The sequence below is a fragment of the Lonchura striata genome, chromosome 3, assembly GCF_050655825.1.
Source record: "Lonchura striata isolate lonStrDom1 chromosome 3, ASM5065582v1, whole genome shotgun sequence".
Taxonomy (NCBI): domain Eukaryota; kingdom Metazoa; phylum Chordata; class Aves; order Passeriformes; family Estrildidae; genus Lonchura; species Lonchura striata.
The window spans coordinates 12,906,969-12,929,807 of NC_140705.1; the positions used below are offsets into that span (position 1 = coordinate 12,906,969).

Here is a 22,839-nt window from a genome sequence, read left to right on the forward strand (position 1 = left end):
GGAATGTTGTTGTAAGCTCTTTGAAAATACAAGTAAATTGTAAAACTGATTTTCTTTAGGCATTATTGTGTTAGTATCTTAAATGAGTATTTTTTTATTAATAACTGTGACAGTAGATGCTATCCTTTTTTCTAAACAGTTTTTTTGTGTCATCAGCCATTGTGCTAGTTGACAATTCTTATTTAGAGGTCTACAAACTCTGTATCATTGGAGGGGCCTCACTCAGGTATTCTTAAAATAGTACTTTATAGGAATTTGTGATATTTCATATTGATTGAGAGAGTGAGGGGTTCTTTATCCACATTGCTGCTATTGTTACCCAGGGACCCAGCTATCAAGTCTGTGACTGTTAGGACATCAGCTACACCAAATCAAAAGGAAAACCACCAACTACAGTGCTTCTGTTAACACCATTTGGTGTGACAGGTGTGGGATGTTGCTTGTGCTACTCAGATTATTTTTATGGCTGCAACAGAGCTACTCACTTATTTCAGTATTTACAGCTTAAATAAATTTGTGATAACCTTTCACCTGGTATTTTAATTGCTCCTGGCCTAGGTCATAAATATGGATAAACAATGAAGGAATTTTTCATTAAAAATACACATTTCCTTTTTTTATCTGGAAAGATTAATACTGAAATATTACTTGAAATTGGAGTCAACAACCTCCATCAGCAACCTCTTGTTCCTGTAAAACAGTATGTTAGTTTAGTGGGAGTCTTTCCTTTTAGAAATATACCTTCAACTTTTCCAGTCCTGCCTATTTGCAGGAAGATATTTGGGAAGTGCTAATTTTGAAAATGTTTCACTTACATGTAAACTGCTTTTAAAATAATTTTGTTCTATTAGCAAGAATTGCAGACTTTGGCTATCAAGACAGCAGTTATACATAGGGATGAATACTGTGAGCTTCTGGATGCACTGCTGCTTGATAGTAGTGGTGATTAGAAGGGTAAATTAAAAACCACTTGTGTATGGTATGAAGGAAATGGCTGATGCTGAGTTAACAGCTTAAATATTTGAAGATTAAAATCTTGTAATTTCTAGGCTGTAACTTCTAATATTGTTGTCTGCTCTATTAGAGTATTTATATAATACATAAATTCTGAATTACAAAACAGTGATTAGTAGTTGGGGTATACACAAAAAAGATTATTTAACATGTCTGTGAGTCCCTCATGTTGCTCAGGTGTTTGCATCCAAATTTTTACATATTAACACACACCTAGTCAATATACAATTTAAATAACGTATATTAGTCCTGTCTCTTTCAGTTCCAGCTATCTAGCTATAGGAGTCTTTCAAATGCATCCTTTTTTTTCATTATTTGCCCTTATTCTCCCTACCAATATCTATGTACTGTCCTAAGAGGTTTTCTCTGTGCTGAAATGTACTTGCAGATTAGGACATAGTCTGCTGTAGAATACAAATCAGTGGATTTTATTTTCTGCACAAGTTACAAGTTATTCATTTTTATGCATTAGGCAACACATTTGTGTTTATTGAATCTATATGCATTTCTTAGCGAGCTGCATGTGAAGCAGATAAGGAATTAAACAATATATAAATCACTTCAGAAGAAAAAAGTTCTTGGGTATTTCTATAATAACTCAACATGTGGCTGAGCCTTAGTTTGATTCATCACTAGTAGGCTTCTTGTTGATTTGTTTTTTTAACTTGAATCCCATAACTTGCTTATCTTGTACACTGGCTTTAATTTGAGCAGGATTTTACCTGTGCTATTATGTGCATCTCTTTAGGTTCTGCATGCAGCAGGCTTGCATATGTGCTCAAAATTCAATAATAGTTTTAATATGTGAAGCCTAGCTCTCAGGAAAGTGCAAGAACGTCTGACTTCCTCCTCTGGGATATAAGGCACTGAGTTTGTTCATGCAAAACCCTTGACTTCAGTTTGAATTTTGAATTGATTGCTCTAAGATTGTAGTTTTGATAGCAGACACTTCCTTCTGATCTGTCAGACAGTTTTGGTGGCTTTCAGTGTAGGTCAGAGCCCCTGATCAATGAGTCCAGCTCCTGGCCCAGCTCCTGTTTTGACACCCCAGGTGTCAAACGTTCCTGAGAGCACTGTCCAAATACTTCTGAGTTTGTCAGGCTCATGCTGTGACCACTTCTCTGAGGAGTCTGTGCCCAGCCACCCTCCTGGTGGAGAACCTTTTCCTAATATCCAGCCTAAACCTCCCTGACACAGTCCTTGGAATGTGGTTGGGGATTTTTCAAATATTTTGTTGGTTGGTTTTGTTGTTTTTAAGTAACTATTCCATAATAAAACTGTTGCTTTGCATTGACTGGGATAAACATAGCTTCAAAAAAAGCTGCTTTCAAGCAAGGGAATTTAATCTACAGTAAACTGGATCATATTTTAGCTGCTGTGTTTTTTCATTAAACAAGAGCTAAATCCTGTTACTATACAGGAGCATTTTGTAGGGCCAATGGAACTGTTCTTTAAAAGTTGCATTTCTTACCTGTGACATCCTACCACATAAGTTTCCATTTACCAAAATGGATTGAAAGTATAATTATCAAAATGTGAACTAGGGTAGATGGAGAAAGTAAGGTCAAAGCAGCCTGTTTAAAGTTGACAGTTAAAGTCCTTTGCCCTTGACTTTCTCCATCCTGTGTGCCCTTGCCCATATGCTGGTGGACCAGTGGCTGAATGATACAATATGTTTGTATCAGGCCTGTTACTACTCTCCCCAGCCTAACCATGTTGTGTCCTGGAGGATTTTCCCCTCAATCACAATTTACAAGGTGTTTAATTTGGATTCTTTTAAAAGAAGCCCTAGTTTAGAAATGGTGGGGTGCTGGTAGTATGTTGCAGAGTATAGCACTTGTGCTTTTGCTTTTAAAAAGGGTTTTCTGTTGCTCTGGCATGTGAAAATCTTGAATAAGATGTTTAATATGTGCTTGTGGTTTTGCATTGTTTCACAAGTATATGATGTGTGTAACATCAAAGCTGATAGGATTTCTAATATCTTGAAACAGTTTGAAGAGAATGAAATAAATAATAGCCTTTAAATGCTCCTCATTTTACATGTGCAGAGTCAGTAGCTATGCAATTTCAGAAGTAGTTGTATAGTGTTTGTTTTTTGTTTTGGGGTTTATTTTTTTGACTGATTTTTGATATTTGTGTTCATATTGGGAATAATTGACTTTAAAATTTTTATTTAACTTGTAAGTTTATATGTCCTTTGTAAAAAGCATTTAACTTTGCAGCCTTGTACTGGAGGTGGGTTTCAGTAGCTTATATTTGTGCAGACTTTAAGTAGCTCCATAGATACCAGCAGAGCAGGGAATAACAGATAACAGCCTGATGTACAAAGTGGAAGGACTACTTTCTTCAGTGACCAAACCCTACTGGCCTGTTGTATAGGAAGGACAGTTCTTTGCTGATTTAGTTAATCAGATTGTGAACTCTTTGAGGCAAGGCTGTTGAATTTTTGAGCCATGAACAGCACATCAAGATGGCAATTACAGGAATGCAGTCAAATTGCTACCAATTCTTTTAGTTGTTTATAAACCACGTTAAGCCCTGTCTAATGAGTGGAAGGAAGTTTTAGCATCAGTGTTCCCTATCTCAAATCTGAATAAAGTCTTTGATGTCACATCTGCCTATTATTTTGAGATGCAGCTTAGATAAATTCTCTACCACTACAACTTGGGCAGGGGGGTGGGGGGATATATAAAATCAGCGTTTTACAAGAACATTCTGAGAAATGGCAGAAGAATTGTCTATTGTAGCAATAAGGGACCAGTCAAATGCCTCCTTAGTGTTTCTATTTTCAATGCCATTTTAATTCAAATTTATGCTGCAGTGTTGAACATGAACACATTTTGAAATACTTACATTTACCATCTGGTAGATGTAATAAAATTAATTTTATAATCATGTAAAACAGTAAGTTTTCAGTTGCATTCCTTGGTAACGGCAAATTTTTCTGCCATGAGGACAGGGAGTTGCTTTTAAGCATGGATATAGGTTTTCTCAATAAACAAGCAATTACAGTGAAAATATTTTTCTGGTTTCGTTTATAAACATCCTTATAATTTATTTCCTTTGTAGTCAGCAAAATATGTTGATGAAAGCTGTGGCTCTGTCACCCTAACACAGTAAAAATGGAATTTGCAGAATAGATACCAGTGGGCAGAGGGAGGTTGGAGTCTGCATTGGTTTTCCTGCTTACCATTCTCATACAAAAATTGCATTTTTCTTTTATCTCAGAGGAAGGAGAGAGTTGAATTGACTGGATCTTTTTATTGGCATTTCTATTTTTTTCAAACAAAAGAAAAAAAGTCATCATCAACCAAGTCAGTCAGCACTAAATTGTCAAATTAAATAGCTTTAGCAATAAAGCATTTACAAGTCTATCAGATGTGTCTGTCCTGTTGGATCAGGAGACCATTACATTAGTGGATATCTATAACTTAAGGATGCAGTTCAGATACAGCAACATTCCTAAGTTGCTGTAAATACTGATTTTAAACTATGATTTCAGGAGTGGTTTAGTTTGGTACATTATCTCACTCCTCTGCCATGCCAAAGGCTTTTTTTTATCAGTCATGTATGATTTCCAGAGTTTTATTTAATTTTATCATTCTTCAATTTCATCATCTTACAGTTTTTCTAAAACTGTAGGTTTCCAGAAGCTATGTAACTAACTTAGGAGGCAACTTTTCCTATTTGGACTCCTTCATCCATACCACAGGTGATGAGTATGAAGCAATAACAAATCTGTAGAACAACATGAGTCAAAACTTTGTGCATTGAAAGTCTATAGACTGAGTGCCTTCAACATTTTGGGCATCTAATAGGATCTAATCTGTGAGGAAAGAGTCTTATAAGATTTAAGGTAAGTCCAAAGGATTTGATCATAAGGCAGAAAAGTTGGATTTATTTCAGGAGAAATTTTAAGTGCAGAGTTTTTAATTCCATGCTGAATCTCTCATAGGCTATGACACACTCATGCTGTTTGTGTAGCCAGTATATTGCTTTGTAAATTTCCTGTATGATTTTTTGAAGGAACATTAACATATGCAGATGTTTGTATATTCTCTATTCTGAACATTTGTAGTCCTCAGTAATGAAATTGTATGTTTTTGCAGTTTAACATAAGGTTTGGCTTTACTTAATTTGTATTTTGTTTTATAATCTCTCATGAGTATAATTTCTTCAATTAATTCCTCTAATTGGCTTTCCCATTGTGGTAAATATTTGTTCAGCCTTTTAATGAGAAACATGATGCCAGCTGTGTTCTACTGCTGAGGAGCCTGCCTGAAACTGAGGACAATCAAGTCAGAATTGAGCAAATCTCTTGTTAAACTGAATGCCCTTGCTTTCCTTTTCCTTGCTTTTGTTGTTTTGTGGTTTATTTGATTTTTTTTTTCCCCACTTGTTTTTCATATGTCTTTGGGGTTATCTGAAGTTCATGCCTGGTTGTGGGCCTCATTATTCTGTTTATTGACAGGTTCTTTACAGGTACTTGTTTTAAGAGGGCTCCGAGCAGTTCATTACATCTTTGCATGGTCAACCTCAGAGTGGTTTAGAAAGATATTTTGGGGTTTTGTTTAAAAAAAAAAAAAAAAAAAAAAAATTAGAAGCAGAGTGATATTGTCCCATTACACCGTGTTACAATATTGAGTCTTCTGAATGGATTATCCAAAATTGATACAAAGAGAGTGTTCAATTAAAAGTGGATTTTTTACAATCTATAATTACAACAAAATAAGAGGCTTGACTGACCACAGCAACTCATCTCAGCTAGCTTTCACTTTGTGAAGGTGAAATTTCTACCTTTTTACACAGCGCATGCTCTGTTTCTGCTGTGGGAGGTGTTTGCTTCCTCACTGTGCTCTCCCTCAGACTCAGAAAGCCAAGACAGTAATACAGAGCAAAATTTAAGTTCTCTCTGTGTGTTTTATATAGATTGATCTATCTATATATGTATATACTTACACACGCATACTAAATATTAATTAAAACCTCATTGCTATGTGCTGTTTCAAGGTATTGCTTCCTTCTAGCAAGGAACTATCACTGAAATCTCTTGTTTCATGTTAAATGGAAGTGACATGCATCTAAAATGTCATATAAAGAGTGAATTTTCACTAATCTTCTTAAAAACCACAAATCATTAAGACCATAGAAAGTTCACTTCATTTTTATTACTCTTACTGAGAAACATAGGTGACTTTAAAAAAAGCCATGAGAAATTATGCAGAAATGCTCTCTCGTTTGAGAATAGAACAATGATCCTTCTGATTGACTTCAATAGAATTAGCATGTGTTCTGTCCTGAACAATCATGTTGCAAGTATCCAGCTGTCCAAAACACAAAGATTACTAGATTAATGTACTACATTAATTAAGCTCATTAAAAAATGTAAACCCATGTCTGTAAAGATACATTATTAGGCATAATTTGTAGAATTCAGTTCACATTGAGTAGAATGTCTGATCTACCCTCTGCTACTGGTAGGGGACCTTCTCTGACAGCTTGCCTCATGTATTGATATTGTCTTTGCCATTTATTCCCATTTTTATGGTTATCGTTAGAAAGATTTTAACATCTAGTCTGTTCTGAAGTAATGTGCTGTTTGTGAAGATATAGTAAAATGCACTCAGTGGGCCATCCAGAATGGTATGTACTTGGTTTCAGTATATAAAGAACTAGTTTTCTGAGAAAGGGTTTGGGTAAGCAGTGTGAGAGCTTCTGTTGGCTAGCTAGTATTTAATTTGCTAAGATGGTACATTTTTTGGAACCTCAGAGGTTAATGTCTTCTATCCCTTTTTTCCTTTCCTTTTTATCTCCGTTCTCTTTTCAACCTTGTCACTTCAATATCTAGTATTATAATATTATATATTATCAAGTATATATATTACAAGTGGGTAACTGATGTCTGCTATGTGACATTTGCAGTAAAGAAAAATATTTCAAGTGGACAGATCTAGGGAACATTTTTCACTATCTGAAATGTATGGTGCTTTCAGATACACTCTGGAGACAGAAGCAAGCAGTTTTTCAACACTAAATATTTTAAAGTCACAGATTATGTAGGCAACTCAGTAAATGCATCAGTAATGTTTGTTTCCCAGCCTCTTTTGAAAATTTGCCCTTGATGTATCAGAGCCACTTTGAAGAGATTGGGATGCGATCTTTAATCTTTCCAAGTAGCTGTAGAGCTAAGGAAAACTTTGTCCATCTTTGATGTCTTAGAACTACTTGGGCTGAAACAGAAAAGTTAACATTTAATGCTGTGTATCTTCAGCAGAATTATAAGATGAAACTGAAGTGTTTGATATTCTGAAAGTTTCTGGACTCTGGAAGAAAAGTTCAGCGTTAGAATGTGTTAATAATACAGAGGGAGCTATTTTGTTATTGTAACAACTCTAAAAACTTGTGTCTGCCAGGTAGGCAGCGAATTGCTATTCCATTTGTGAGAGCCCTCCTGGTGTGATATCCAAACTTTTAAATAGCAGTTACTTCTCATTTACAGCAATCTTCCTTCAACAGTCGGACCTTTTACCCTGCACATTTTTACCATGAAACTGCAAGTAGTAATTATTTTTAAGAGAACCTGTCATCAACTGGACTGAATTCAAGTCCAGGCAAAAGCTGCAGGTTTGCAACAGAGATAGGCACTTGTCCCAAGACAGAATTGTCTGGGAGCTGATAGGGCAGTGGGGTTTTGTTTTTCTTAGATTCAAACACCTGTGCAGAGAAATAGTGTATTGTTAGCAAACGTTCTTTGCTTGGGAGATTAATTGAGAAGCATCTTTCAAGGCTCTTTTCTAGGTGAGAAAAGATGAGGTGCTGTAAATTCAGATCAAACTATTGAATTTTCATGGGTGAGGGAGAGTAGTACATACTCGGAAAGCACTGGACATAGCAATTCTTTGAAAATGTGTGTGTATATGTCTGTACATTGTGAAAAAGAAATTTAAGGAATTTTTGTTTGTTTGAAGAAGACAGAGATCTTATCCTCTGAACTAATCAAAGAATGTCCTTGTGTGAGATTACATTGTTCTAGGAATGTACATCTAAATCATCCCACATCTTCTGTGTTCTCCCATTTTATTTGCATGTAGTTGAAAATGAGAGATAAGAAAATGGGTTTACAGGAATATTATGTTCACTGTTTCCTACATTATTTTGTAACAGTGATGTTCTTCACAGATAGTTTGTCAATTGCTATTAAATCATTGATTTCTAGGGGGGGAAAAAAATATCTGGCTTAGTTTGTTTGTTTGGTTGGTTTTTGTCTCCTTCAGGTAGAGATAACAGATATTGAAAACGAAGAAAAAAGATACCATCTCTTCCTGGGACTTTTGGAGTCCAGTCAGAGTCTGTCTGAGTTTCAGCACTTGGTCTTGCTGCTTCAGGCTTGGCCGCCAATGGACAGGAGCAATGGGTGAGTGTTTCTTCAAACAGCCATGTAAGAAAAAAGTTCAAAGTCTTGCTTGATATCATGGTGTTTTCAGTCAAATAATTCAAACCTAGCTTGCAGGAGTGCATCCTTTGGAAGGGGCCATACTGGGAGGAATAAATGGTTTATTTAAAGCAGAGCTGAATCAATCAGTTTCTTGTAAAACCTGTATATACACATATGTAGTCTCTGTCATGGAGGAAGGCAGAAAAACATTTTATTGCCTGAACTGTTGCGCAGGAGAGTGTTCTGTCTACTTAGTTTTCAAGCTACGTGTTTTGCTCATGTTTTTAGCAGTATAAACAGAGTCCATAGAAGAAGAACAGAAAGTTCTGACTATTTTTGGATTCAAAGTTACACTTTGCAGAAAGGTCTCTGAAAGGTGATGATGTTCAGATGGATGTGGCAGACAGTCTGCAGGAGGCTTGGGATGGTAATGGTACCATGAAATGGCACTTCTCTTGTCTAGACCACTACCTGTTCTTTCTCTCTCTGAATAAAGTATCCAAAACAATTTAAGATTAAAATAATTACAAGATTTCAGAATTGCACCCATCAAAGTGGATATTAACTGGAAGTAGTAATTTGGAACATTCAGACTACATTATATTTTATCAGTTCTTTGGGTTTTTTCTGTGATTTTCAGAATACATTTGAAAGTATAGAATACAACAACTAAATTTTTTAAGTGAAATACTGCTGCAGTTAGCTAAATCTGTTTTCTTTGTGTTGAAAAGAAAGACAAAAGAGTTTGTAAAAGGAGAGCCCTTCTTGTATATGGGCGGTTTTTGCCTACTGTTCTGTTGAAGAGGACATAAAAAATTACATAATTATATCTATATCTTGGTGTTATGTTCCTTCAGTCTGACTTCCTAAAGTGAAGAATAGAGAGAAAAAAAAAAGTGTAGTGACAACTAAGTATGGATTAAATTTCAGAGGGGGGGATACCTCTTCGACTTCAGCAATCTTGGAAATGAAAATTTCTGCAAATACTTTGGTCACCTGTATCATAACTCTTTTAAAGAGTCTAAAATAGTTATTATGGCTCCTAGGCAATTACACAGTCACAATTCTTCCCTCTTCTCCCCAGTTCCATAATTCCACGTTAACAGAACTGAGCTGTGCTTAGCAGCTTAGGGCTTTATGTGTGTATGTGTATATTTGTTCCTGAAAAGCCTATCTTTAGGATGACTGGGAATAAAGAATAGGAACTGTTTTGTTTGTGGTATTTTCAACAATTTCATTTTAAAGCAAATTCTGTTAACAAATTTTTTTGAGCAAAGAGGAAAGCATCAAGAATTTAAAACTATATGTATAAACGTGTTTGTATGTTCTTTACTCTTTTTTTCCTCCTCTCCTTCAGAAGGAGGGTCATTATTGCTTATTGTTTCCAGCCAATATAACTATCATTACAGGAACTGGGAAATTTAAGTGTGAGTCATGTGAATACTTAGAACTTAGGTTTTCAATCTAGCAGTAAATATCTAAAGTTTTAAATTTATTATAAAGCTGGAAAATACAATATACATTCTGTAAAGGTTTAAAAGGAAGGAGAAATAAAAGAACTAAGGTTTGGGGGGGTTTTTGGTAGGCTTTTAGCTTTTGTAACCTCTGTGTTAGTAAGTCCATACTTAATGTTTTTTGAGTTTTTGTTTTCTAAAACGCTCCAGTTAAAATAATACTTATTATCACAGGCATGATTCTCACCTTGTCATAATATGCCATGTTTACTGTGTGAAAACAGAGGGGTAGCATGGTTGTTTCAGTCAGCATTCAAAGCTGTACACTTCTTAAAATTTTATTTTCATACCCTTGTTATGCATGCATGCTTCTCCACCCAGATGGCTCATAGTCAGATGTCACTTTAAACATTTCATAAAGGTGTTAAAAAAAAATTATTGACACTACCTGAAGCTCTGCAGTCCTTTGGAACTTGCTGCCTACATTCAAAAGGCATTTTTTATATTTATTATAAATATTGATAAGGTCTTTTGGAACTCAAATAACACCAGTGTTAGAGACTCAGTATTTTAGTTCACTTTTTTAGTCTTAATCCCGGTTTTTCCTCTTTTGGCTTTGGGAAAAAAATTTAAGGTGTGGTTTTAAAGTAATTGCTTTTTTTCACTATGAGAAATAAATTTTTATAACCCAGCAACTAAAGTAAAATTCAGGAGAGAAGAAAACTGAATTTTGCCTGTAGGTGTCAGATTTTGGTAACTTAAATTTTGGTTTTAATTAGAGATAGCAGATAGTTGTTAATAGTACACAGAAGTATTTGAAATAGTTATAAAGAATTGTGATGAGTACAGCTTTATATATGTAAATTGTATAAACATACTTTTCTTAAATAAATTTGCATATGGCAAGCCTTCATGGCCTTGCATCTTTCTGTTTATTTATGTGGTTTGTAGTGTGATTTTTGATTCCTTTTTCTAGTGGAAAATTCTTAGAGATTTTCTTAATGTGCTCCGGGGGCAGCAGCTATAGAAATGGAAATTCATTTTGACTCTGTGCCTCTAAGCAAGAAATGGATCACAGAGCAGGAGCTGTCCCTTTAACCAGTGGCAGAGGTGGAGTTGCTGTTGGAATTCACAGACCCAGTGCCTCATGTTCTGTTTGTTGAATAATCTTGGGGTTCAACCCATCACGTTGAAAGGAGCGGAGAGGAGGAGCTCTGCTGTTCCTAGCCAGACTTCTGACAGCTCTGTGCTCAGTGACTGTGACTGATGGAAAGGCTCAATTAAGTTGTCAGAAGGAAGAAAGACAATGACTTCTATTTAATTTGCACTCAAAGTTCCCCATTCCCAGCTTCTCTGTCTGGTTTTTGTGTTGGGCTGTAATAACAGCTGCGTGTGTGTGAGGCTGCTTTTACTTGTTTACAGTGTGTACTTTTGAAACTGGACAATGAACAGAGAGAGCTTTTATGTATGAAACAGTAGATACTGGTGGTTGTCCTCTCCAGAGCTGTCAGACACTTGGTATGTCAATCCAACAGACTCTCTTAAAAGACTCCATTTACAATTCTATTCATGTGTTGCTTTAACAATTGCTGCAAAATAATAACTTTGAAAAGCAGCACTTCGACAGCACTTTACTGCTTCTTGTCACATGTACTAAATGAGTATCTTAGTTTTCACTAAATTATAATACCAAACTGCCACTTTTGGTCCCTCTGTGAGTTGTAGTTTTGTTCTTGTTTTTCTGTTTTTTTAAGCTAAAGTGGAAAGTTTACCATGTCTTTGGGATGCTGATTACTGACCAGAGAAATTGATGGGTTGATTTTTAAAATGCCTCTTGTGCTTTCTTAAGTTTGTGCACAGATGAACATAGAGTTTGTGTTACTGTAGCTTAATACAATCATTATATAAGCTGTAATTGTGCATGCTTTTAGCCCACTGTAGGTGGGAATTGAAATGCATCAACTTAATTTACATTAGAAAAATGGCAGTGTAGGTGTGTTCCAGTGTTGTGCTTTATGCTATCAGTGAAAAGTATTCTGTTGCCCATTTTTGTCACTACATCCACTCCTAGTCAGTACTCTATTACTAACAAAAGTATCCAAAATACCTCTGTGATCTACCAAATAATGGCTATAGGTGAAAAAATGTAAAAATGTTGCATCAACAGAAAAATGCTTCACAGTAAACACTGCCTTTGTTATCTTGCATGATAAAATTTACTTGTATCTATTGTCTGCCATCTATTTATGTCTGATTCTGTAATGGTGACATAGCATGAGGTTCTGTGTGCAAAAATTAAAAGAACATTTTAAATATGTAAACCAAATGTAACTGTATCCATATCTACTAGCAGAGTTCAGATGCATGTAATTTCACTTCCATACCCTTTTTGGATAGGCTGTGGAGAAAAGTTTATTTTTATTTATTCTCATTGGACCTGAGAATTAAAATGTGAATCTGACAATATATTTTCCTCTCAGAAGGAAGAGACAGATACTTGAGAAACAAAAGCTGTTAGAATGTGATCAAAGCAAACAAAATTAGGAATGCTGGATTCTTGTCGCCCCTCCCTTGATACCACTCTGCTTGGGAAATCAGCTGGTGTAAAGCCAGGAGAAGATCCTGTGCTATTCCAATTTGATCAGTCTTTATCTGGTGTATAATTCCTCAGGGTTTGTAATAAGCATATCATAATTCCATGTAATTTAAACTTCTTTGTTGTATTGGAAGAGTGATGGCATTATGGACTGTAACTTGTCTCAAAACTTTAATCTTTCTTTCATGAAGTTGTGCTTTTAAGACACACACAAGAAACAACCTACAGAAAAGGGTATATGTATATTTATATTCTATATACATCTCTTTTTTTACTGGGCAGATCATGCACAGATGGTAATCCCTGGGTAAAACTGGGAACTTTTATGCTGCAGAGGTGCCCACCTGAGGAAAAGGAGAGCACAGGAAATGAAATTTTGAAAATCTGTCGTTCTTTGTATGAGACAAAGCACATGCTCCCTGTTAAGGTAAGTTTTAACTTTGGATATCATTTTTATGAGTTCTGTTTCAAGGTCCCAGCTTACACGTAAAGATGTTGCTGTACTGGATCGAGTCCAATGGAGAGCTAACAGAGAGGCTGAGAACTGTTCAGTCTGTCTTGAGAAGAGATGACGACAGGAGATCATGTCTTTAAGTAGTCAAATGAGGAAATCAGGAGAGGAATTAGAGTCAGTCTCTTTTCAGACATGCTCAGTTAAAGGACGAGAGGCAATAGAGACATGTTACACCATCAAAAACTCTCATTGCACCCAAGGAAAACATTTTTCATCTTTAAAGTAGTGAAACACTAGAATGGGTGGATACCTAGAAGAGACAGGGAGACTGTCTTTGTAGGTATTTAGGACTTGACTGGATCATGTCACAGGCTGTTTGATATTGTTGGACTTGCTTTGAGTTGGAGGCTGGTTGGATTAGCTGATCTTTGTAAGTCTGTTCCAGTATAATTTATTCTGGAATGTATTTGTAGAAAGGTTTTAATAATCTATTATCATTGAAATCAGTGTTGCAAAAACTGTTACTTAAATTATCAGTAATTCTCTTACTAATAAATGCTTAAAGATTTAGTGAGGAACCCCTAAAAAACATGGTGATTTAAAAAAACGTTAATATACAAGTAATTACTAAGGAGTAATGATGATATTCTAACTTGTCTTCCCTAACTATGTATGCATACTTCAATACAAACATATCTTAAGTATAAAATTATTTAAGTGTTTTGTATGTAAACATTGTATATTAATGAAGATAGACTGGAGAAGTTCTTAATAAACTTCACACAATTTCAGAGTAGTTGTGCATATTTTTAGTAGGCTGATTAATCTCTTATAATTATCTTTATGCAGTCAGTGTTACAGAATACAGCTGATGGTAGGAAGAGAAGCAGAATAAAAACAGCATGTTCTGTTTAAAACACAGGCAGGTGGGTGTGTGGGTTTTTGTTTGTTTGTTTTTTTCTAGTCCAACACACTGATCTGAATCAAGTTCCGAAATCTTTGTAAAACATGATTCCAGAAGGGGGCAGTAAGCTGAAATGACAAGTACATTTATTAATTTATTCATCCCAGCAAAATCTTCGTTGGAAGGCAGGTGTCCGTATCCTTGGGACTGGTATAGTTTTATGTTAGCTTTTCTTTGTAAGGTGCTGAAATTATGCATTATAGCTTGTAAACTCACAATCTTAGTGTGCACAGGAGTAGCTGAACTTTGTCTAAGTAGAATGGTCTGCCTCACCTTGGTGACCGAGGGAGACAAATCCCTGTGTCACTGTCACACAGCAGTCAGTTCACCAAGAGTTCTGCTCAAGAAGGGTCATTTCTCTTAGTTAATTTCTCCATTATTTCCATGGCAAGTCACTGCTTAAACAGAGTTTTGGTATTGGTAGACAGCTTTGATTGGAGATGCCTTCCTTTGTTTTTTTTTTTAATGGTACAGGATGTTGAAAGAGCTCATCATGTAGCTATGACTGTAAAAGTACAAATGAGAAGGTATTCCAATCTTCAAGGCTTAAACAGCCTTACTGATGGAAAATACCTTTTTATGGCTAGAATGCTGTGCAGTAAGAATGAGTTGCACTAAAACGTGTAGCTACATTTACCTACAGTAAATGTACAGTTACCTACAAACACAGGCTGTATTCCTGTGAGTCACTGCTTGGGAAGAGGAGGAATGGCATGTACGAATTTAAGTAATTTATTTGTATGTATGACTACAGGACTTAGGTGCTGAAATGCATTTATGTGGCTGAATAAGATGAAAATGTGATCACTGACAATTAACCTGTTTAGATGATTTGACATTTCAGTAAATACACTGATTAAGATGACAAATCTGGAATGATGGAATTCTAAAAACTGAAACCAGTTAGTTATCATCAAAAATATTTGCCACTCAACTTCTCTCCCATTACAACCGTGTCAAGTTCAAAGATTGTAATGGAAAATACATGTAACTTCAATTAATATGTCTAGAAATTAGAAAAAAACATCTTTGGATATATTAGTGAAGGATTTAACTCTTTTTTTTCATTCCATATCCTACTGGTCTATCTAGTTTTTTAAGCCAAGTACTTTTTTAATGTCTTTTGGATAGTTACATAGCTTTAATCTTTGTATCTGTGTCTGTGTTTGCTTTGGAGGGGTTATTTTGTGGGGTTGTTTGTTGGTTTAGAGTTTTAATTTGCATTATTAAATGGATTGATACCTCCGTTCCTTTTAGTAGAAAAAAGCATTGTTTTATTTGCTTGGAAGACACATGCTTGGACTGTCCAACATCTGCACTGTCTGATTAATCTCTTTAGAAAGGGATAAATCCTTCCCCTGGTAATTGTTAAAAATGTGACTCCTCTGAATATATCATGTTCTTCTCTCAGCCTATGGGTCATGTGTCAGTTCACATGGGAGAATTCATCTAGTCCCTTATCTATAATCATCCTGAGGTCCTAGTGGCTATGAGATACTGCTAGAATAATAGAGCAGACAGTTTCTCTCCTTTTTTTCTAATTTTTGTAGCTAGTTTTTTCCTAGGGTTTATATATGATTTTACATAGTGTGATTTTGTTCATACACAGTTGTGTCTGCTCATTTTCTTCAGATAATGTTGAATTTAAATGCTGCTTTTCAGTCTGTTTATAGCCTCTCCAGACATAATGCTGTTTGTACTCATTATCCAGCCCTTCAAGCCATCCATGAAAATACTGAATAATACTGGACCCAAACCAGACTCCTGTGACATATGGTTTATTTGCCTCACTGATGTCACAGTGAACCACTGATGGCTGCATAACTAGATAGAAGACAAAAGTTGTCATACAAAAGTTTCAACTAAATCATGGTAATTCAGATTTTGAATTGGGCTTTCCCTTGACCCTCTCACAGATAACATCAAACCGCCTCTAAGCAGAGTCTCTCATGGTAGGCAGCAGACACTTGAATGCTTTCAAGTGCTCACTGCACTTACATTGCTCTGAGAAGTGCTGTGGGTGATGACTTCCCTTCCTGGGCTTGGGTTTTCAATTCCTGTCCAGAGCAGCCCTGTAGTCATTAGTGGCAGCAATACAAGTTGATAGTTGTACTATTTGGACAGTCTTTGGTGGCTGGCAAGCTGTCCAGTCCCTTCCTGTGAAAAAAGAAATGCAATTGAAAAAAGAAATGAAATTGTTACTTCTTCTTCAAAAGAGATTATGGCTTCTTCTGTACTTCGGCATGGTAGTTAAGACTGAGTATGTCTGGTAGACATGCTACCATCAGGCAGAAAATTATTCAACTTGTCCAGCTGGTTTTGAGAGGGGAATGTTACCAAGCATGGTAAAACTGCTATTTTGCTCAGATTATGTATTTTATAATTCTCAGATTATATTTTTCATAATATTGCTGTGAATACACATTTTCAAGAAAAGAAGTGTAGAGTGAATCCACAACTTTTCATTCAGTAAGTTTGCTGGAATGGCAAGTATGCAGCTCAATCCAGTGGAATATGAAATTACTAGAAGTTTAATAAGCATATGAATGCTCAGATAAAGCTTAATTTATTTATTTAGTCCTCTTATTCCTTGATCCACATCAAATCATTCACAACAAACATGCCCATTCCACTAAATTGGGATGAACTGTTAACTCCCTCAAGGATAGAGAGGCCCTGCAGAGAGACCAGGATAAGTCACAGGGATGGGCAATCACCAACTGTTCAGAGTTTAACAAAGGAAAGTGCCGGATTCTGTACCTGGGATGGGGCAAGCCTGGGTTTACAGACCGGGGAATGAGAGGCTGGAGAGAAGTGCTGTAGAAAGGGGCCTGAGGGTCCTAGTTGAACATGAGCCAGCAGTGCCCTGGCAGCCAGGAGGGCCATCCCTGTCCTGGGGACATCAGGGACAGCATCGCCAGCCGGGCAAGGGAGGGATTGTCCTGCTCTGCTCTGCTCTGGGGCAGTTTGGGGTGCCACAGTACAAGACATTAAAGTGTTAGAGTCCGAGCTTCCTTGTGAGGGGAAGAGGAGGGGCAGGCACTGATCTCTGCTCTCTGGATCTGAGGGAATGGCCTGAAGTTTTGTCAGGGGATTTAGGTTGTATATTAGGAACCCAGAGGTGTTGGTCTGGAACAGGCTCCCCAGGGAAGTGGTGACAGCACCAAGATGGGCAGAGTTTACGAAGCATTTGGACAGTGCTCTCAGGGCTATGGTGTGACTCTGGGGGATGGTCCTGTGCAGGGCCAGGAGCTGGGCTTGGATGATGCTTATGGGTCCCTTCCAACTCAGTGTATTGTGTGATTCTAAGCATCAAGAATCAGTAGCAGTATGGAATGTGAGTTTAAAGGAACAAGTCTGAATAAGAGAACAAGGCTTACCTTAGTGACTCAGAGTTTAGTGTGGTGGAATATATCCTTCTACGCTGCTTTTCTTTAAGGTGTAAATTTAGAAAAGACTGAGCAAGTATGGCCAGAGAGCTCCCTGTCACAAGCACAGCCACGTATCTGTGCAGTACATTACATTTGGAGTATTTAATGTCTCCTCATCTTCGAATAATAGTTAGGCTTTTAGGCTCACAGCTGCTGAAACAATGCTACTAAATGTGTGGATCATCTTGGTCATTAAATTGTTACAGTTATCATTAAAGTTCAAAAGACATAAAAAATACATGACTTGCATTCTCTTAGCTTAATATTTAGCTGATGAGCTCCTTTGACAATTGCTCTCAAATTGTTAGAGTGAAACAGAGAGCATCTCTTAAGAGATGGATACCATTTTCAATGTAACTACCATACAATATCCAGATTCCCTAGTGTAAAATGCCTTGGAAAATGGGTCTCGTTGGGAAGTGGTTGTGACAAGCAACCTAAATTCTCAGAAATTATAAAAAGGTAAAGGGAAGTTATAATTTGGGTTATAATATAACTTTTAGGTTGAAATACTTATTAATGTGTAGATGAACAAATCACTACAATATTGAGGAAAATAAAACAGCTCTCATGTAGGACATGTTGCTTGGTTGTTCAACTAAGGGACAAGGTAAAGTTTTGGAAGTGCACAATAGATTTGTTGAGGTATGGGGTTTTTTTTAATTGCAAAGGTATTTTCTGGCCAATTTTGTCTTGAAGTTGTATGATGCTAAATTTATTGTATATTATCAAATATAGGAAACAAAATGAATAACAGAAACTTAATTTGCTAAACTTCAGTTGTGTATAAAATATCATATAAAATTTTGAAGCTTTTTGCAACAGAAACATTATTCAACTGTGGTACGTGCTATTATTTCCTCTTTAGTTTGTTCTACTTTTCTGATTGCAAAATTGAGTTACAGAATTATCACAGGTGTCTGTCAATGTTTCTTCCTGTGTTTTGAAGTATTTCAGTAAGAACAAATATATTAGTCCCACAGAGAGCTGTGCAACTGCTGTTATTTTTCAGTAAAACTCCTGATTGTAATGGTGATTCAGTACCTGCCTTTTCTTAATCTAACAAAAGTTGCACTTAACCAGTGTTTCACATTTTTAAAATCTGTTCTTTCTAGTTTCCAAGGATGTGTTTCCAACAGGGAGTTCATTTGTTGTGGAAGTGTGGTTTTCATTTTGCATTTGACATAAAATTTTCATAAATTTTATTGTGAATGATGATGGTAGTGCCTTCAGAGATCACACTGAGAGAATCTACTTTTTGTTTCAGTGTATAAAAGAATTATGTTTGCTGCTGCTTAACCAGTCCCTCCTGCTGCCATCCCTGAAACTGCTGGTAGAAAGCAAAGACCAAGACCTTCATGCTGTGGCACTGGAGCAGATAACAGCTGTTGCTAAGGTATGAACAGTTGAATGAACCACCTTTCAGAGGCTGAGATAATAAGTTAGCTCTTTTATCTTGGTGTAGTAAGCAGAGACTGCTGTGACACTTACCATTGTTAAGGTATTCCACAGCTATTGTGTCCACAGTGAGCAATAACACAGGGCTGGTATGAGCTTCTGTACATACTTGAGGTGATTAAACCTCTTAGCACTTCCTTTAGATTACTTGGTATGCTGTTCTGTGTCAGCGTGGTGGAACAGAAACTATTCTGATACATAAAGTAGATTGTTACCTCTGTGTTCATATTCCCTCACTTTGGGGTTTTTAAGTGATTATAGTATGTCAGATGATTCAGCTTGTTTCTGACAAATGTGGCATCTATTTATATACACTTGGAGAGCTGTTATGTCACTGTCTTTGACGTGTTGGTATGTTCGGGGACTTTCCTGCCATTCTAAACAGACTTGATGCCAAAGTTTCTGGAGAAGAAATCTAAATACTGTCTTTTTCTTTGGACAAGAACTGAGAGACATTAATGTATATTTGTCAGTTGCTATATAACACTACATAACTGTCTTTTCCCTGGTATTTGCATTTCAGCATATAAGAAGGAACACCAAGAAAGATTAAATTTAGTCTCCTAACCACAAATTTTCTTAGTTTTTTTGCAAAACAATTGTATAAATAATAATCACCAAAACAATAGCACTTTCTCATCTCTGAGTTCTTGTTGGCCTTTTAAAATTTACTTCTTTGTTAACAGATGAAGGCTGCAGTATAAGTCACTAATTCTGAAACTTGTCAGCAGGAATATGTGTCCAAATACATTTTATTTAACTATTTTTAACGTATAATGCTGTGCAGTAGCACTTTCTGAATGGTTACTAATTGTATTGCTCTTGAAGCTGGCCATTTCTTTCTAGTGTGCCCCAGCTTTCAGTTTCCTACACTCTAGACTGATTATATTATATTGGACTTTTAGGGCCAGGAACCCTACTAGCTTCTTGCTAGTATAAAACACTTTGTATGCCCAAAATAATTTTGGGTTTTTTTGGCTTTCTTACACAGGAGGCAGCCTGATAATTTGTTTTTAGTTTTTCCTTCTAAATTCAGTATTATTTTGAGCATACAGTTCTACAAGAGTGCTGAATAACCTAGAATTTTTGAAGCAGGTAGCTTTGGTCTAGTGTTTTACTTTAAGTCAATGAAGATTTAACTGTTGAGTTTATTACATCAGGCATAGAGCTTAGCCAGTACCTGGAACGTGACAGTGTTAGAAAAGCAGCTAGTACAGAAGAGTGCTGTTCTAAATGTAAAAGCTATTCCTACACTGTATAAAAAGTACCTCTTACTCCTTGTTTTATATGCATCTCTTGTGATTACATTATTTGCTGTTGTACTGAAAGACCGTATATTACTTAGCTATGCCAATATTGTTTATTCAGTATCATTTTCTATTCATACTTTTTGCTTTTAAAAAACAGTATTAAGATAGGTAATGCTTTTTGTCAAATTCTAAATTAATTTTTCATGGGAAGGCTATTTCTGCTTACATAAAACAGGAAACAGACAAACAACATTTGGCAGAGGGGAATCATGGCTATTGATTCCCCGATCCAGTGCTAACACAGCTCCCAAACATGGCTGTGAGAAAAACACAGCACTTGCTTGCTGATAGGATGTATTAGTTGGCCATTTGTTGTGTGTTGCTGACAGCTTTATGGATGTTTACAGTTGAGGATGATGCTGAAGTGCTGATACTAGAAATTGTACAGCTTTTGCCTGTAATAAACCAACCCAAATTTTTGCGTAAGCTTTTTTGAAATTGCAGACCCCTCTTTTTATTGTGTATCTTTAAATGAACTGCCACTTGTCTTTTCCGAGTAACAGAAATAACTGTTCTTCCCCTATGTTGTGTACTATGTGTATAATATAAAAAACCAGTTTACCTAAATAACCTTATTACTGCCAATAGAGCCCTTAAAAGTCAGATTGTTTTTGAGAAGGATTTCAGTGTTGTTTGTGCACTTTCAGAGATGAAAACTGATTTTTATACATCTGAGAGAGCAAGTAAATAATCTGTTGCCTGTTGGTACCTATAATGTTAAAACAGTTAACAAGTGGGGGTTAATATAAGCAGTGCAAATACTTGTTCAATCAATACTTTATTAGAAAGTGGAACAAGAAAAATGTTATAGCTTGAAAAAATACCTTAGCTTAATTTGCATGTTATAATTTCAGTGATGAAGTACTGAACCTACCTTTATAACGTGTTTTACTGAAAAATGTAATATGAAAAATCACAAATTTTATGTGGAATAATGAAATTTCTAGTGTTCTCCAGTGTATGTCATTTATGCCTATTCACTTAATCTTTAAAAGAAATAGTTAAAGTATAAGCTAATGGTGATTATGATAAAATATCTTTCTCCAGTTGATTTTTCCAGGTATTTTTATGTCACTGGTTTCTTTTCCCCTTCTTTATTTGTTCTATAGATCTGTACTCCAGGAAGGAATAAAGAGAAAAGCATTTTCATCTCAAATAGTATTGGAGAAGGGAATACTCTGGGAACCAGTGGTTTCAGTTCTTTACTGCTTTTAGGTCATCAGCAGCCCTTACCTTTCATAACTTGTGGATTTTCTGATGCAGAAGTTATGGGTGAAATTTTGCCTGGTGGTTATACCAGAGCCTCTGGATGCCTGCATAAACAATGCTGATGGGGAATTGGATCATCTAGTTCCAAACCATGCATGGGTAGGGTCACCTTCTACTAGACCAGGCTGCTCAAAGCCTATCCTGGCCTTGAACACTTTCAGGGCTGGGGCATCCACAACTTTTCTGGACAACCTGTTCCACCCTCAGAGTGAAGAATTTTTTCCTAATATCCAATCTAAACCATTTAAAGTAAGAGGTTGGTTTTGGTTGTCTATTTCCCCTTGTCCTATCACTCCATGCTCTTGTAGAACATCCCTCTCCAGCTCTATTGTACTAAAAGGCTGTTGTATGGCCTCCCCAGAGCCTTTTCTTCTCCAGGCTGAAAACCCCAACTCTATCAGCTTGTCTTCATAGGAGAGGTGCTCCTAAGATTGTCTTCATGACTTTCTCTGGACCCATTCCAACAAGTCCATGTCTTGTGCTGGAGGCCCCACATCTGTATGCAGTACTCCCAAGAGCTCTCACAAGAACAAAGGTACCACTTGAATACCTACACGTCAGTGCTTGAAAGCAGATATTAGCCAATACCTAAATAGAAAAGCCAAGGGAAAAAAAAGTTCTCCTTAATGCAATTAACCCCATTAGATCTTTTACTCGTAACCATGGACATTGTGTGTGGGCATCATGCCTAAATCTACACTGACAAATTCTGCTGAAGATGGATATTAAAAATGAAAGCTGCTCCCATTTAAACCTTCCAGACTTTAATGAAAAATTTATCACCCTTAGCACAGAGTTCTAGATAGGCGTAATGATGTTTCCCTTACATACACACTCTGGTTCTGTCATTATTGTGGATCAGTTTATTCACACAATATGGAAAGTTGTTGGGTGTTAATTTGTGCAGAAGATAACCTGCACCTCTGAGGCCTGCTTAAACTGCAGTCAGCTGTATTCCATATCACTGGAACAATGATTCTGGGATTAGCAATAATCTTAGTTTTATGGCCTAGATAGAGTCTTGGGATAGCAAGGGCTCTGCATCTGCAGGCAGATCAGAAGTGATTAATTAGTAAAATCTTGACTGAGCTGTCTGCCAGAAAAAAACAGCTTTTTAAAGCTGGGATAGTAAGGTGGTTGTTTTTATATTTGCTGGGTTTTTCAGTCTTACAGACTCAAATGAGTGATTTTGAAAATGTAGTGTGTTTAGGATTCTGTATCTACTGTAGGCTGCTTTGGTATGTATGGCTAGCAAAAATAATTCTGGAGGTTTATTTCCATTAGTATTTTTAAAAATGCAACATTGAGGATCAAAATTCCATCTGGAACAGCATCCTGGCTTGAACAGATGGAAGAATTACAAGTCTAGTGAGGAGTAAGAATAGGGCAGATGTACAGGCTCTTTCTCTGAAATACTACTTTCCAAACTTTTGATTATTTTCAGCTGTTTGTAT

General features: G+C 36.3%; 1 protein-coding gene across 1 annotated transcript in view; it reads left to right on the forward strand.

Annotated features, from left to right (window-relative positions):
* Positions 1 to 22,839, forward strand: part of NBAS (NBAS subunit of NRZ tethering complex) — a 155,379-nt gene that overhangs the window by 127,729 nt on the left and 4,811 nt on the right. The window contains exons 49-51 of the mRNA XM_021525380.3: positions 8,289 to 8,428; positions 12,782 to 12,926; positions 18,616 to 18,744. Coding sequence (XP_021381055.2) covers positions 8,289 to 8,428; positions 12,782 to 12,926; positions 18,616 to 18,744 — 414 coding nt within the window. The remainder of the gene's footprint in view (positions 1 to 8,288; positions 8,429 to 12,781; positions 12,927 to 18,615; positions 18,745 to 22,839) is intronic.